The sequence below is a fragment of the Curcuma longa genome, chromosome 15 (assembly GCF_044706935.1).
Source record: "Curcuma longa cultivar G26 ecotype Majalengka, Jawa Barat chromosome 15, ITB_CL_G26_1.1, whole genome shotgun sequence".
In the NCBI taxonomy this organism is placed as follows: domain Eukaryota; kingdom Viridiplantae; phylum Streptophyta; class Magnoliopsida; order Zingiberales; family Zingiberaceae; genus Curcuma; species Curcuma longa.
Window position 1 is genome coordinate 6278221 of NC_133875.1, and position 14598 is coordinate 6292818.

Here is a 14598-nt window from a genome sequence, read left to right on the forward strand (position 1 = left end):
TAACGTAAATAATGCTTTTCTTCATGGCCCCTTGGATGAAAAGGTTTTTATGGTTTAACTCCTAGGATTCTTTGATCGCAACTATCTCACCTATGTTTGCAAGTTAAATAAAGTCATTTATGGTCTTAAGCAGACACCCCATGCTTGGTTTCAAGAGTTGCATGGATTTCTCCTTCACCTTGGTTTTTCAAACTCTTAGTCTGATGCTTCCCTATTTATTCTATATCGTCAGGGGTACACCGTATATTTTTTGATATATGTTGATGATTTGATTATTATAGGTAGTCATGCACCTCTCATCCATGATATTGTTAAGAAACTCGCGTCATGATTTTTTTTGTTAAAGATTTAGGGTGCCTATCATATTTTTTTGGTGTTGAGGTTCTTCCTTGTTCTCCTGGGCTAATTCTATCTCAACGATGTTATGCACTTGATCTTCTTACTCAGTTCAACATGCACAATTCGAAGCCTATCCAAACACTCCTTGCCACCACTATTAAGTTATCTTTTCATGATGGCACCGCTCACACAGATGTCACTCGCTACAGGTAAACTATGGGTAGTCTTCAATACCTGCTTGTCACTCGCCCAGACATGGCCTTTGCTATTAATCACCTCTCCCAATTCATGCATGTCCCTTCCAAACACCATTGGGGTGCGGTCAAGCATCTGTTTCGCTATCTTCATGGTACTCTTGCTTATGGTCTTCATATTCGCTCTGAGACGCTACTATCTCTTCATAGCTTTACTGATGCTGATTGGGGTGGCAATCCTGATGATCGTTATTCCACCAAAGCATATGTTATCTTCCTTGGCTCCAATCCAATCTCTTGGAGCTTTAAGAAACAAAAATCTATTGCTTGATCCTTTACGAAAGTTGAATATCAAGCCATTGCATCGGGTGCTGTTAAAATTTCTTAGATTTGTTCTCTCCTTTAAGAACTATGTGTTCTCATTTTGTCTATACCTATCATCTATAGTGACAATATTAGAGTCATTTATCTCTGCACTAATCCGATTTTTCACTCTCGTATGAAGCATATATATTGCCTTGGACTACCATGTTGTTCGCGAACTTGTCCAAGGTGTCAAATTGCGTGTTTCTCATATATTATCAAGAGATCAATTTGCTGATGCTCTCACCAAGTCATTATCTAGTGCTTGCCTTCACAATTTGTTATTCAAGATCAACATTTCTCTGTAACCTCCATCTTGAAGGGCATATTGAATTAGATATGTATATATTTGTGAATATTTGATTGATTTAGTTATCATCTTTAGTTAATTTTATCCCATGTAAATAATTATTCAAAATAAAAATTTATTTCTTGCTTATCTTGATTTGATGGATATGTATATAATCTTATTATTGTGATCAATAATATTCAAGTTATTCTCAAAACCTCATAATACTAACCAACTCTATAAAATAGACATCATATTTTTTATTGTAGGACATCGAATTATAATGGTAGAATATTTTTGTATCAATGTCCATGGTCAATAAATGATAATGAGCGCCATTAGTATTCATTGGTATAAAAAATATACCTAACTTTATGATCAACCGGAGTTGTTTGGATGATGTGAAACAAAGTAGTTTCCCATAAGTGTTCGCCTGATGATTATAAAATTCAAGATATATTCATACTTAGTGTAATAATATTATAAACAAATTAATAGGTTATCATATGAAATAGAATTTCTAGCTAAAATCTGGTTGAGCAATAAATGGATTTCTTGTATAACTGACGCCAGGCAATAGCGATTATGGATCCGTTTTCGACTGCGAACGTCGGAAACAATCTTCTAAAACCTATTAATTCGGAAAAATAATAGGAGATAGGGAGGCATTGCCGAAATTATTATTAAACCAAAACTTCTTCTTCTAAACATCAACTCATAACATGTTTATATAGACCCAAACTCTAAGAAAGGTAAAAGAAAGATTCCTTATGAAACGTATGTATCTAAAAATAGAATTACTTACCCTCTGTCAAAATTAATAATAAAAAAAATACTACTTAAGAGTGTCTCGCCCCAAAATCGTCTTGTACAAATTAATAAAATTAATTGGTTTCTTTGTCTGACAAATATGACATAATGAGTATGATTCACAGCTAGCCTTGAGTTTAGTGTATTCAAAATAAAATATCTTTAAATAATATCATCCATATGATCCACACCAACTTTATCGACACCTTCATCCACTTCATCATCATTTTGAACAAAACTTCTTATAGCAACACAAAGTCATATATTGGATCTATAACCTAAGATGAGGAGGATGCTTGAACCATGCCTGATTGCTGTCAAACAAAAGGGTATTGAAACGTATGATCACTAAATATCGATTACTTCCCTGTCAATAAAAATACAATGTTATCGAGGTCCTCAAATATTTCTTGTTAATGAGTAGTAGCCTTCCTCTTATACAAAGTCATATAGTTTCTCTCGCGAGCGTCGTAGTTGTTTCCACCAAGCAAATGCTCGGCCCATCAGGCACCTCATTGTAATCAAAAATACTTTCTATTTTGTTGAGCCAATCAACGAACCACCATCTGTTCTCATTTTTCTTTTTGGATAAACGGCATTGCCGAAATTATTATTAAACCAAAACTTCTTCTTCTAAACATCAACTCATCTTCCTTATAAAAAGGAAAATTTCTTAATATACTCAATCCTAAAATTCTTAAACGGATTTAAATTTACTTTTAAAATACTACCAAAAACAAATCAAAATTAATAATAAAAATATTTGGATGCTCCTGCATCAATAACCTAACAATATTACTTCCCTGACTACTAAGACTCCATGTATTTCACCTACAAAACACACTCATATCAATAAAATTGCAAGTAATATTTAAGAATTATTGTATAATTCTATACTTACTTTAATAGCATCCAATCTCATTATGTTGAGTGTCTTGTCTCTTCCTTTAGTTTTTTTATCTCCTCTTCTTCATCAATCTTTTCAATGACTAATATATTATTGTATTCTTGCATTTCCAATTTTTTCCCTTGCTTTTGAGATTTTTTACCCCCTTCAACCTCCTTCATTTGTCTCTCAGTCCTCTTCGTACCCAAGACCATTGCTACCATGCAGGTGTATCTTTAGAAGTGTCCCTGAGGTTATAGCGACTTCTGTCATGTCCTCTTCTCATTATATTGGTTGATGAAACTTTAGAAGAAGGATGTCCTATAGAGGTGCCTAGTTGGATAAGATAATCCTTGCCTTTCTAAAATGATAACTAATTCTTTATTTAATGTCGCTAAATCTTGATTCTCATGGGTAAGGAGTTCAATAGCCTTTTCCTTTATAATACAAAATAAACATCCAGCTGCATCTGATATGTCTGTATCTATTTGTGTAGTGGATGTGTTTCCCCGTTATGGTGTTGACTGAAATTGAGTGGCGAGGAGGTCTCAAGTAAATGGACTTCCTCGGGAGTAGGGAGAATATCAACAATAATCTGAATAATAAGTAATAATAGATACTTAATCAACAAACCTTTAGATAATAAGAGATAATAAGATTGTAATATTATTTCAAATACACCTTATGTTTACCTAGAGAGTTAAGAGTTCTTCTAACTTAGCCCTTTACTTTATTAATATGAGAATAAGTAAACCTCCACTTGCTTATTCTCGATCTTAAATGTTGCTTGACCATTGAATAGGGACATGTTCAAGAAACCAAGCCTATGCTATAAATAAATCATTGGATGCTATTAGCTATTTATGCAAACAAATAACTACATATTCAAGACTTACAACAAGTAGACCAATAAATCTCTTCATATAAGATAGTACGACGATACAGCTACAAGTCTTTGTGGTAGATACTTTTGCAAATATTGAGAGTTGGGGTGTCATATAATTATATATTACCTCAACCAAATTCTAATTTCCTAAGTTGTCAATATCATTGACAATATCTATAATTCCTATAGGTAGCTTATAAGTAGAAGAAGCAAATAAAATAGAAAAAAATAGTACAAAATATAAAATTTACAAAACGACCTAACATCCTCATTTGATTCCACGCAAAGATAATATTTTTTCATTAGGTGTTCCAATCTGAATCGATTTAGCTCTTTCCATGCAAAATGTCTTTTATATAATTCTCTAGAAGCAACATTGAAATACATCTTTACATGCATACCTCTATCTGGGATTCTGAGCAATAGTCTACGTCTTTGGTTGTGAAGGCCACAGTCACATTGCAAAATTTAAAAATTTTATCTTCTGAATCTCAATTATCAAATATGTTAACTAGTAATCCCCTAAGTGAAATTTTTGATATGCTAATGAAAGACACAAAAGGGCTAATGCTAATTGTTTTTCATAGAAATTCATTATTGAATGCTCTTTTCCCTTGCCCTTATCCTTTAGGGAAGTTTGACAAAAAGAATTCTATAAAATGACCTAACTACTCGTCTAATATAACTTGTGCTCTATATGTAATAAATCATTCTTTAGTTTTTTTTAGTTGTTGATGTAGATGTCTGCATTTCCTGTAAATACAAATAAAACATTCTAACTTTGTAAATAATCAATCAAATACATGATTTTTGTTAAGTTAAATTAAAATATTTAGAAGAGCAGCACACTTTGTTAGGCAATTCTTCACTGGTAAAAAGTATGACACAAAAGTAAAAGTAAATTATACTTTTTAGCATATTCATCTGAATATAATTAACAAACTTGAATACAAACTAAATATAACAATCAGTAGTAGTAGTAATAATTGATTTTGCAGATCGAACTATTTGTAAACATTATCCCAAGTTGATAATAGTATTGAGATAATACATTTTTTTTAACTTAAGCTCAATGACCTATCTATATAATACTACTTAAGCCAATTCTATCACATAACTTTTATGAAACAAAGTTAAACTAAGTATACATATTTTGTTTAAACTTTTTGAAAATATATAATCAAAATAATTTTACCTGAGAAGATGATGGATTCTTCGATATTTTGAATATTAATGATTTCTATAGCCTTGGGGTCTATTCTCAGTTAGACCTGATTCTTCCGTGGAACAAACACAAGCTGAAGGAATGAAAGCCTTGTACCAAAGGGAGATCACATGATCGTCGATGAAGCGCTGAGAACTACCCTTCTCGATTTAGTCGATGAGGCATAAGCCAGGCTAATGAAAGAATTGGTGAACACTAAAGGGTGGAGAGTCGGTGAAGTAAAAGTAGAGATTTATGTTGATTTTATTGGTGAGAATTAGGATTTCTAATTTTGTCGATGAAGCAGAAGCAAGGTGGTGTCAGAATTTTTAAAAAAAAACACGTGAGTGGTTCATTGAGATGCCTCGGACTGCTGTTTAAAACATCCCTATTTCGGATGATCACACAATCATGCTCGGAATTTTTGAGAATGATAAAATGGGAATTGAATTCACGCCATGCTACGCGATCCGGATAACTTTAAAACCACATATGTGATTTGGATAAATTGCATAATCACCTAAATTTAAATGAAGCTCCAGCCAAAGTTAACTCAAACTCAAATTCAAATTAAAAAAAACATAAATTAAACTAAAATAACCATCCCAACGGCAACTTAAATTTACTTAATTACTTTACTAAATAAATTTGAACAACTTGAGCTCAGCTTGGGCTTTTTATTTTGATTGAAATAAAATGTCTGATTTATTTTATTTATATAGAAAGGAAGAAAAAGAAAGGCATCGCCTTCTCCGTCGTACGTCCGCGAGCTTCAAGAGCCACGCGAGCCGATTCTACTGCCCAACCCACCAAATCGTGCACGAAACCCTAGATCCAGGCTCTATCTCAGCTTTGAGATGGCGTGGTCGTCCCGCTTCCTGACGGGGATGGCGTTCTTCGCAGTGGGCTTTGTCTTTGCGCCAGATGTATTCGACTCGGGGCCGGAATCCCCAGCCATCGCCGTAACCGCCGCCAGGATCCTCCATCTCCTCGCCTTCGCCACCGACTGGGGCGCCGCCCTCTGGGTCACCTTCATCGGCGGGATCATCATGTTCAAGTAACCCCATTTTCTTCCCTGGATAATTTCCGCCAAAAATTTTTAAAAATGCCATCGCCCCCCGTAAAAAGTTCCAATCTTCCGTTTCATAGAGCTTCAAATCTTTTTGCTTGGTTTACCCATCGTAGAAACTCATCTTGGTCACTATTTTTTTATTTTTTATTTTTGCTTAATCTGTGTGGCAGCTGGTTAGATTGTGATAAAACCCTGTGAACATTGCAGAAACTTGCCGAGGCATCAGTTCGGAAACCTTCAGAGCAAAATGTTCCCTGCGTATTTCACATTGGTGTCTGTTTGCTCAGCAGTTTCGGTTGTAGCATTTGCCTATATCCACCCGTGGAGGTCGGCTTCATTGATCGAGAGGTATCAGCTTGTATTCCTTCTTTCTGCGCTTGGATTCAACCTATCCAACTTGATTATCTTCACCCCAATGACAATCGAGGTAATATGATCATCTTTGTCAAAAAAAAATTCCATTTATTCTTAGGTAATATTTGTTATTACCTTGCCACTGGTTTTAGGTAGAGATTATAGAAATCTACTTATTATGATGTCAAGTAGATCTGTATTTAATAATAGTGTATGCATCTAGTATCAATACTTTGACGGCGGTAACAAAATCTCTATGTTAATGAGAGTCAATCATATATATTCTTAATGAATAATGATGTCAACCAGCAATATGTCAATGATGGTACCCAAAACTCTAGTTTAGGGACTGTAACATGGGAGATCTAAAAAATAGTTTGCAACTCTACCTAGAGTCCATTCTTTGCTTGATGATATGTAACTCGACATATCCAGTGCATGAGTAGTTTTAATTAATTTGTGATTCTGACATCATATCTGCTTAGTGCATTGTGAATTTTATCATTAGTTAGAGAAGACCCATCTATTATCATTGTGATTAGGCCTGGATGAGATTCTTTTTTGGTCTCTCTTTAAGTTCAATTAAATATTTACTAAAAGAATGCCGAATATTATTGACACCAAAAATGTGTGCTGACCCATCCAAATTCTTTCTATTTTAACTCTGTAGACTCAACTGGTCTGAATTTTCAAACTCTGTCTTTGTGTCATTTCTTTTTATGTTTCATTTGGGATGTGATGAAAGGATAGTGGTTGACTTTTCTTATTTGGCTTTTATACTAAGTAGTCATGCCTATTCTCTGCATGGCAACCTTGCATTAGACATCTATATTGAATGCAATTGGGTGCACTTAGAACTGGAGTTATAATCATGTACAAATTTAATAATCTTCATAATCTTCTCAATTTTTTTATTTATGGTGTTGTAGTTCACGCTGATGGATTGAGACCCTTTGTCCTTTGTATGGTTGCCCATGTGACTCAAGTATAAGAGGCACAATAAGTGGCAGCAACTAGAATCTCAGGGCTTATTCATACTTAGTTTTGGACGCCAAATGAAGCTTAAAACTCAGTTAGGATTCAAGGAAAGACGTAAGTCTACCTGCAATAAATCAAGATCTACATAGATCAGAGTCACCTATGAAAAGAGAAACACTGAAATTGATAAGATTTAGAAGTTTTATCTATTAGAAATTATAGTAGTTTTATCCACGTCATAATTATCCTAGTTTTAGTTTATCGATTAGTTTTTTAGATCCTATTAATTAGGAGATAAGGTTGAAATCTTCTCTTGTAAAAAGCCTATTTAAAGGCACAGCTTCTCTATTCGGTAAATCAAGTTTTACAAGCTCTTTGTTTTTTGTCTCTTGCATTTTCTCCTGGCGCATTAACATTGGTATCAGAGCCTTTTCCCCCTCCACTTTCCTCCCTCTCTGTTCTCTGTCCACTTTCCTCATTAACACTGTAGCTGTTGAAGCCATAGATCCCGCTGCCGTAGCAGATTTCCTTTGGGACAGAGGTGACATTTCTCCATACTGATTTCACCGGTGAGAAGAGAAGAGAAGAAGGTACAGCAGCAGCAATAGTAGCCATACTGATTTCACCGGTGAGGGCAGCAGAGGTGAGAAATAAGTAACTCAAAAAAAAAAACGACGAAGAGGGCAGGAGGTGGCAGTGGGGACAGATCCGGCCAAGAAATTGTGAAACGGAAGAGCGTCAAAGATTTCCTTACGCCGTCGTGGGTATATCTCTGATATTTCTAGATTAGATATTTTTTTCTCTCCTCATTTTGATTCTGAATTCCCTTCAATGGCATCCGAAAATAATTTTGTGCAAGCTGCGATTCCACGCTTTGATGGTCACTATGACCATTGGAGCATGTTAATGGAGAACTTCTTGAGATCCAAGGAGTATTGGCAGGTTGTTGAATCTGGAGTAGCAGAGCCAGCAGCTGGAGAAATACTGACGAATGCACAAAAAGTGGAGTTAGATGCATTGAAGCTGAAGGATCTTAAGGCAAAGAACTATTTTTTCCAAGCCATAGATCGAGCAACCTTGGAGACAATTCTTAGCAAAGAAACGTCCAAGGATATCTGGGATTGCATGAAGAAGAAGTATCAAGGGAATGCCAAGGCTAAGCGGGTGCAGCTTCAAGGTCTTCGGACAGAATTTGAGACTTTACGCATGAAGTCTGGGGAATCTGTTTCAGATTTCTTTGCAAGAACCATGACGATTGCCAACAAGATGAGGATATATGGTGAAAAGATGCAAGACGTCACCATCTTCTTCTTCATGCATCCCAGATATCCTTGGATGTTTCTTTGCTAAGAATTGTCTCCAAGGTTGCTCGATCTATGGCTTGGAAAAAATAGTTCTTTGCCTTAAGATCCTTCAGCTTCAATGCATCTAACTCCACTTTTTGTGCATTCGTCAGTATTTCTCCAGCTGCTGGCTCTGCTACTCCAGATTCAACAACCTGCCAATACTCCTTGGATCTCAAGAAGTTCTCCATTAACATGCTCCAATGGTCATAGTGACCATCAAAGCGTGGAATCGCAGCTTGCACAAAATTATTTTCGGATGCCATTGAAGGGAATTCAGAATCAAAATGAGGGAGAGAAAAAAATATCTAATCCAGAAATATCAGAGATATACCCACGACGGCGTAAGGAAATCTTTGACGCTCTTCCGTTTCACAATTTCTTGGCCGGATCTGCTCCACTGCCACCTCCTGCCCTCTTCGTCTTTTTTTTGAGTTACTTATTTCTCACCTCTGCTGCCCTCACCGGTGAAATCAGTTATCACTTTGCTTGTGTGTGCCTTTCTTCTCTTCTCTTCTCACCGGTGAAATCAGTATGGAGAAATGTCACCTCTGTCCCAAAGGAAATCTACTACGGCAGCGAGATCTATGGCTTCAACAGCTACGGTGTTAATGAGGAAAGTGAACAGAGAACAGAGAGAGGAAAGTGGAGGGGGAAAAGGCTCTGATACCAATGTTAATGCGCCAAGAGAAAAACGTAAGAGACAAAAACAACAAGCTTGTAAAACTTGATTCACCGAATAGAGAAGCTGTGTGCCTTTAAATAGGCTTTTTACAAGAGAAGATTTCAACCTTATCTACCTAATTAATAGGATCTAAAAACTAATCGATGGGTTTGAAACTAGGATAAGTTGTCACGTGGATAAAACTACTATAATTTCTAATAGATAAAACTTGTAGATATGATTTCAGTGTTTCTCTTTTCATAGTAACTTATCGTGTATATAACTTGATTTATTGGGTCAACTACGTCTTCCTTAAAATGCTAACTAGGTTTAAGCTTCGGTTTGTGGCATCCAAACTTAAGTGGATTGAGCCCTAGATTCTAGTTGTCCACTTATTGCTTATACTTAAGTGGGCATCAGCAACCATACAAAAGACAAGGGTATCAATCCATGGGCAAAGGACTTACAACACCATAAATAAAAAAATTGAGAAAATTATGAAGATTATTAAATTTGTACATGATTATAACTCCCAGTTCTCAAGGACATCCAAGTGCATTCAATATAGATGTCTAATGCAAGGTTGTCATGCAGAGAATAGGCATGACTACTTAGTATAAAAGCCAAATAAGAAAGTCAACCACTATGCTTTCATCATATCCCAAATGAAAAATAAAAAGAAATGACACAATGACAGAGTTAGAAAATACAGACCAGTTGAGTCTACAGAGTTAAAATAGAAAGAATTTGGATGGGTCAGCACACATTTTTGGTGTCAAAAAAAACTTTTTTTATTGGGCATTCTTTTAGTAAATTCTTAATTTAACTTAAAGAGAGACCAAAAAAGAATCTCATCCAGACCTCATGACAATGATAATAGTTGGGTCTTCTCTGACTAATGATAAAATTCACAATGCACTAAGCAGATACGATGTCAAAATCACAAATTAATTAAAATTACTCATGCATTGGATATGTCGATTTACATATCATCAAGCAAAGAATGGACTCTAGGTAAAGTTACAAACTATTTTTTAGATCTCCCATGTTACAGTCCCTAAACTAGAGTTTTGGGTACCATCATTGACATATTGCTGGTTGAAATTGTTAGATCCGATGGAATCCATATATATTTCTACAACGATATGATATTGTCCACTTTGGGCTCAAACTCTCATTATTTTGTTTTTGAGTTTTACCCAAAAGATCTCATTTTCATATATTTCCAATATGAGACTTTGATTATATCCCAACAAACTTTGATACCATGATTGCAATTCATACATACCTCCACAACGATATGATGTTGTCTATTTTGTGTTCAAGTCCTCATGGTTTTGTTTTTGAATTATATCCAAAAGACCTATCTTCCATCTTATTTCCTATTTTTCTATATATTTTCAATATATGATTTTTTATTATTGTATCCAACAGACATATGTAATAGGTATATATATGATTGACTCTCATTAACATAGAGATTTTGTTACCGCCGTCAAAGTATTGATATTAGATGCATAAACTATTATTAAATATAGATCTATACACGTATAATAAGTAGATTTCTATAATCTCTCCCTAAAACCAGTAGCAAGGTAATAACAAATAATACCTAAGAATAAATGGCAAATTTTTTTTGACAAAGATGATCATATTACCTCGATTGTCATTGGGGTGAAGATAATCAAGTTGGATAGGTTGAATCCAAGCGCAGAAAGGAGGAATACAAGCTGATACCTCTCGATCAATGAGGCCGACCTCCACGGGTGGATATAGGCAAATGCTACAACCGAAACTGCTGAGCAAACAGACACCAATGTGAAATACGCAGGGAACATTTTGCTCTGAAGGTTTCCGAACTGATGCCTCGGCAAGTTTCTGCAATGTTCACAGGGTTTTATCACAATCTAACCAGCTGCCACACAGATTAAGCAAAAATAAAAAATAAAAAAAATAGTGACCAAGATGAGTTTCTACGATAGGTAAACCAAGCAAAAAGATTTGAAGCTCTATGAAACGGAAGATTGGAACTTTTTACGGGGGTTACTTGAACATGATGATCCCGCCGATGAAGGTGACCCAGAGGGCGGCGCCCCAGTCGGTGGCGAAGGCGATGAGATGGAGGATCCTGGCGGCGGTTACGGCGATGGCTGGGGATCGGCCCCGGAGTCGAATACATCTGGCGCAAAGACAAAGCCCACTGCGAAGAACGCCATCCCCGTCAGGAAGCGGGAGGACCACGCCATCTCAAAGCTGAGATAGAGCCTGGATCTAGGGTTTCGCGGACGATTTGGTGGGTTGGGCAGTAGAATCGGCTCGCGTGGCTCCTGAAGCTCGCGGACGTACGACGGAGAAGGCGATGCTTTTCTTTTTCTTCCTTTCTATATAAATAAAATAAATCAGACATTTTATTTCAATCCAAAATAAAAGGCCAAGCTGAGCTAAAGTTGTTCAAATTTATTTAGTAAAGTAATTAAGTAAATTTAAGTTGCCGTTGGGATGGTTATTTAAGTTTAATTTATGTTTTTTTTTTAATTTGAATTTGAGTTTGAGTTAACTTTGGCTGGAGCTTCATTTAAATTTAGGTGATTATGCAATTTATCCAAATCACATATGTGGTTTTGAAATTGTTCAGATCGCGTAGGCTAGTGTGTGTTCAATTCCCATTTTATCATTCTCAAAAATTTCATACGTGGTTGCATGATCACTTGAAATAGGGATGTTTTAAATGGCAGTCCGAGGCATCTCAACGAACCACTCACGTGTTTTTTTTTTAAAATTTTGACACCACCTTGCTTCTGCTTCATCGACAAAATCGAAAACCCTAATTCTCACCGTCGAAATCGACATAAATCTCTACTTTTACTTCAATAGCTCTCTCCCTTTAGTGTTCACTGGCGCTTTTAATAGCCTCGCTCATGCCTCATCGATGAAACCAAGAACGATAGCTCTCAGCACTTCATTGGTGACTGTATGATCTCCCTCTGGTACAAGGCTTCTATTCCTTTAGCTTGTGTTTGTTCCTGAAAGAATTAGGTCCAGTGAAGAATTGACCCCAAGGCTACAGAATCATTAATATTCAAAATATCGAAGAATCCATCATCTTCTCAAGTGAAATTATTTTGATTATATATTTTTAAAAATTTTATACAAAATATGTATACTTAGTTTAATTAGTGTTTCATAAAAGTTATGTGATTGAATTGACTTAAAAAGTATCATATAGGTAGGTCATTGAGCTTAGTTTTTAAAAAAATGCATATATCTACATCATTAATTAGGAATAATGTTTACAAATAGTTTGATATGTACAATCAATTACTAGGACTATTCATTGTTATATTTGTTTGTATTTAAGTTTGTTAATTATATTCAGATGAATTGGCTAAAAGTATAATTTATTTTGACTTTTGTATCATACTTCTTACCATTGAAGAATTGCCTAACAAAGTGTGCTGGTCTTTTAAATAGTTTAACTTAGTTTGACGAAAATATATTATTTGATTGATTATTTACAAAGCTCTAATGTTTTATTTGTATATTGTAGGAAATGCAAACATCTACATCAATAGCTAAAAAAAAGCTTAAAGAATGATTTATCAAATATGGAGTAAAAGTTATATTGGATGAGTAAATTAGGTCATTTTATAGAATTTTTTTGTCAAACTTTCCTAAAAGGTAAGAGTAAGGGAAAGGGGCATTCAAGAGTGAATCTCCATGAAAAACATATTAGCATTATAAGTAGTAGCTCCTTTTGTATCTTTCCTTAGCATATCGAAAATTCCACTTAAGGATTACTAGTTAACATATTTAAGAATTGAGATTCAGAAGATAAAATTTTTAAATTTTGTAATGTGGCAATGGCCTTCACAACCAAAGACATAATACTATTGCTCAGAATCCCAGATAGAGGCATACATGTAAAGATGTATTTCAATGTTGCTTCTAGAAAATTGTATAAAAGATATTTTGCAAGGAAAGAACTAAATCAATCCAGATTAGAACACCTAATGAAGAAATATTATCTCCACGTAGAATTAAATGAGGATGTTAGGTCGTTTTGTAAATTTTATATTTTGTACATTTTTTCTTCTGTTTTATTTGCTTCTTCTACTTATAAGCTACCTATAAGAATTATAGATATTGTTGATGATATTGACAACTTAGGAAATTATAATTGAATTGAGGTAATATATAATTAAATGACATCTCAACTCTCGATATTTGGAGAAGAGTTGTATTGTCATGTTGCCTTATATAAAGAGATTTACTAGTCTACTTGTTATGAGTCTTGAATATATAGTTATTTGTTTGCATAAATAGCTAATAACATTTAATGATTTATATATGACATAGGCTTGGTTTCTTGAGCATGTCCCCATTCAACGGCCGGACAGCTTCATAGGACCGAGAATAAGCAAGTGGAGGTCTACTTACTCTAATATTAATAAAGTATAAGGGCTAAGTTAGAAGGACTCTCATCTCTCCACATAAACATAAGGTGTATTTAAAATAATGTTACAATCCTATTATATATGTAAAGGTTTGTTAATTGAGTATATATTATTATTGATTATTCAGATTATTGTTGATATTCTCCTTACTCCCGAGGAAGTCCATTTACTTGGGACCTCCCTCACCACTCAATTTGAGTCAACACCACAATGGGACGACACATAACCTACACAAATTGATACAGACTCATCTATAGGACATCCTTCTTCTAAAGTTTCATCAACCAATCTAATGAGAAGAGGACATGATAGAAGTCGCTATGACCTCAGGGACACTCCTAAAGATACACTTGCATGGTAGCAATGGTCTTGGGTACGAAGAGGACTAGAGAGACAAATGAAGGAGGTTGAAGGGGGTAAAAAATCTCAAAAGCAAGGGAAAAAATTGGAAATGCAAGAATACAATACTATATTAGTCACCAAAAAGATTGATGAAGAAGAGGAGATCAAAAAACTAAAGGAAAAGACAAGACACTCAACACAATGAGATTGGATGCTATTAAAGTAAGTATAGAATTATACAGTAATTCTTAAATATTAATTGTAATTTTATTGATATGAGTGTGTTTTGTAGGTGAAATACATTGAGTTGTTCTTATTTGCAGTATTTTAAAAGTAAATTTAAAGAATCCAAAAAGAAAAAATGAGAACAGATGTGGTCTATATATCAGTATTTCAGAAGTTGAGATGCTAGGACAGTGC

General features: G+C 34.9%; 1 protein-coding gene and 1 pseudogene across 1 annotated transcript; one reads left to right on the forward strand and one right to left on the reverse strand.

Annotated features, from left to right (window-relative positions):
* The first annotated feature begins 594 nt into the window (after window positions 1-594).
* LOC141845921 (uncharacterized) lies at window positions 595-7344 on the forward strand (annotated as a pseudogene).
* Window positions 7345-11031: 3687 nt separating this feature from the next.
* On the reverse strand, window positions 11032-11759 carry LOC141845922 (uncharacterized). Its single transcript, XM_074733920.1, is given in 3 exon segments — window positions 11032-11260; window positions 11430-11538; window positions 11541-11759. Coding segments are annotated over 3 exon segments (426 nt in total). The 5' UTR covers window positions 11629-11759.
* Between the last annotated feature and the right edge of the window lie 2839 nt (window positions 11760-14598).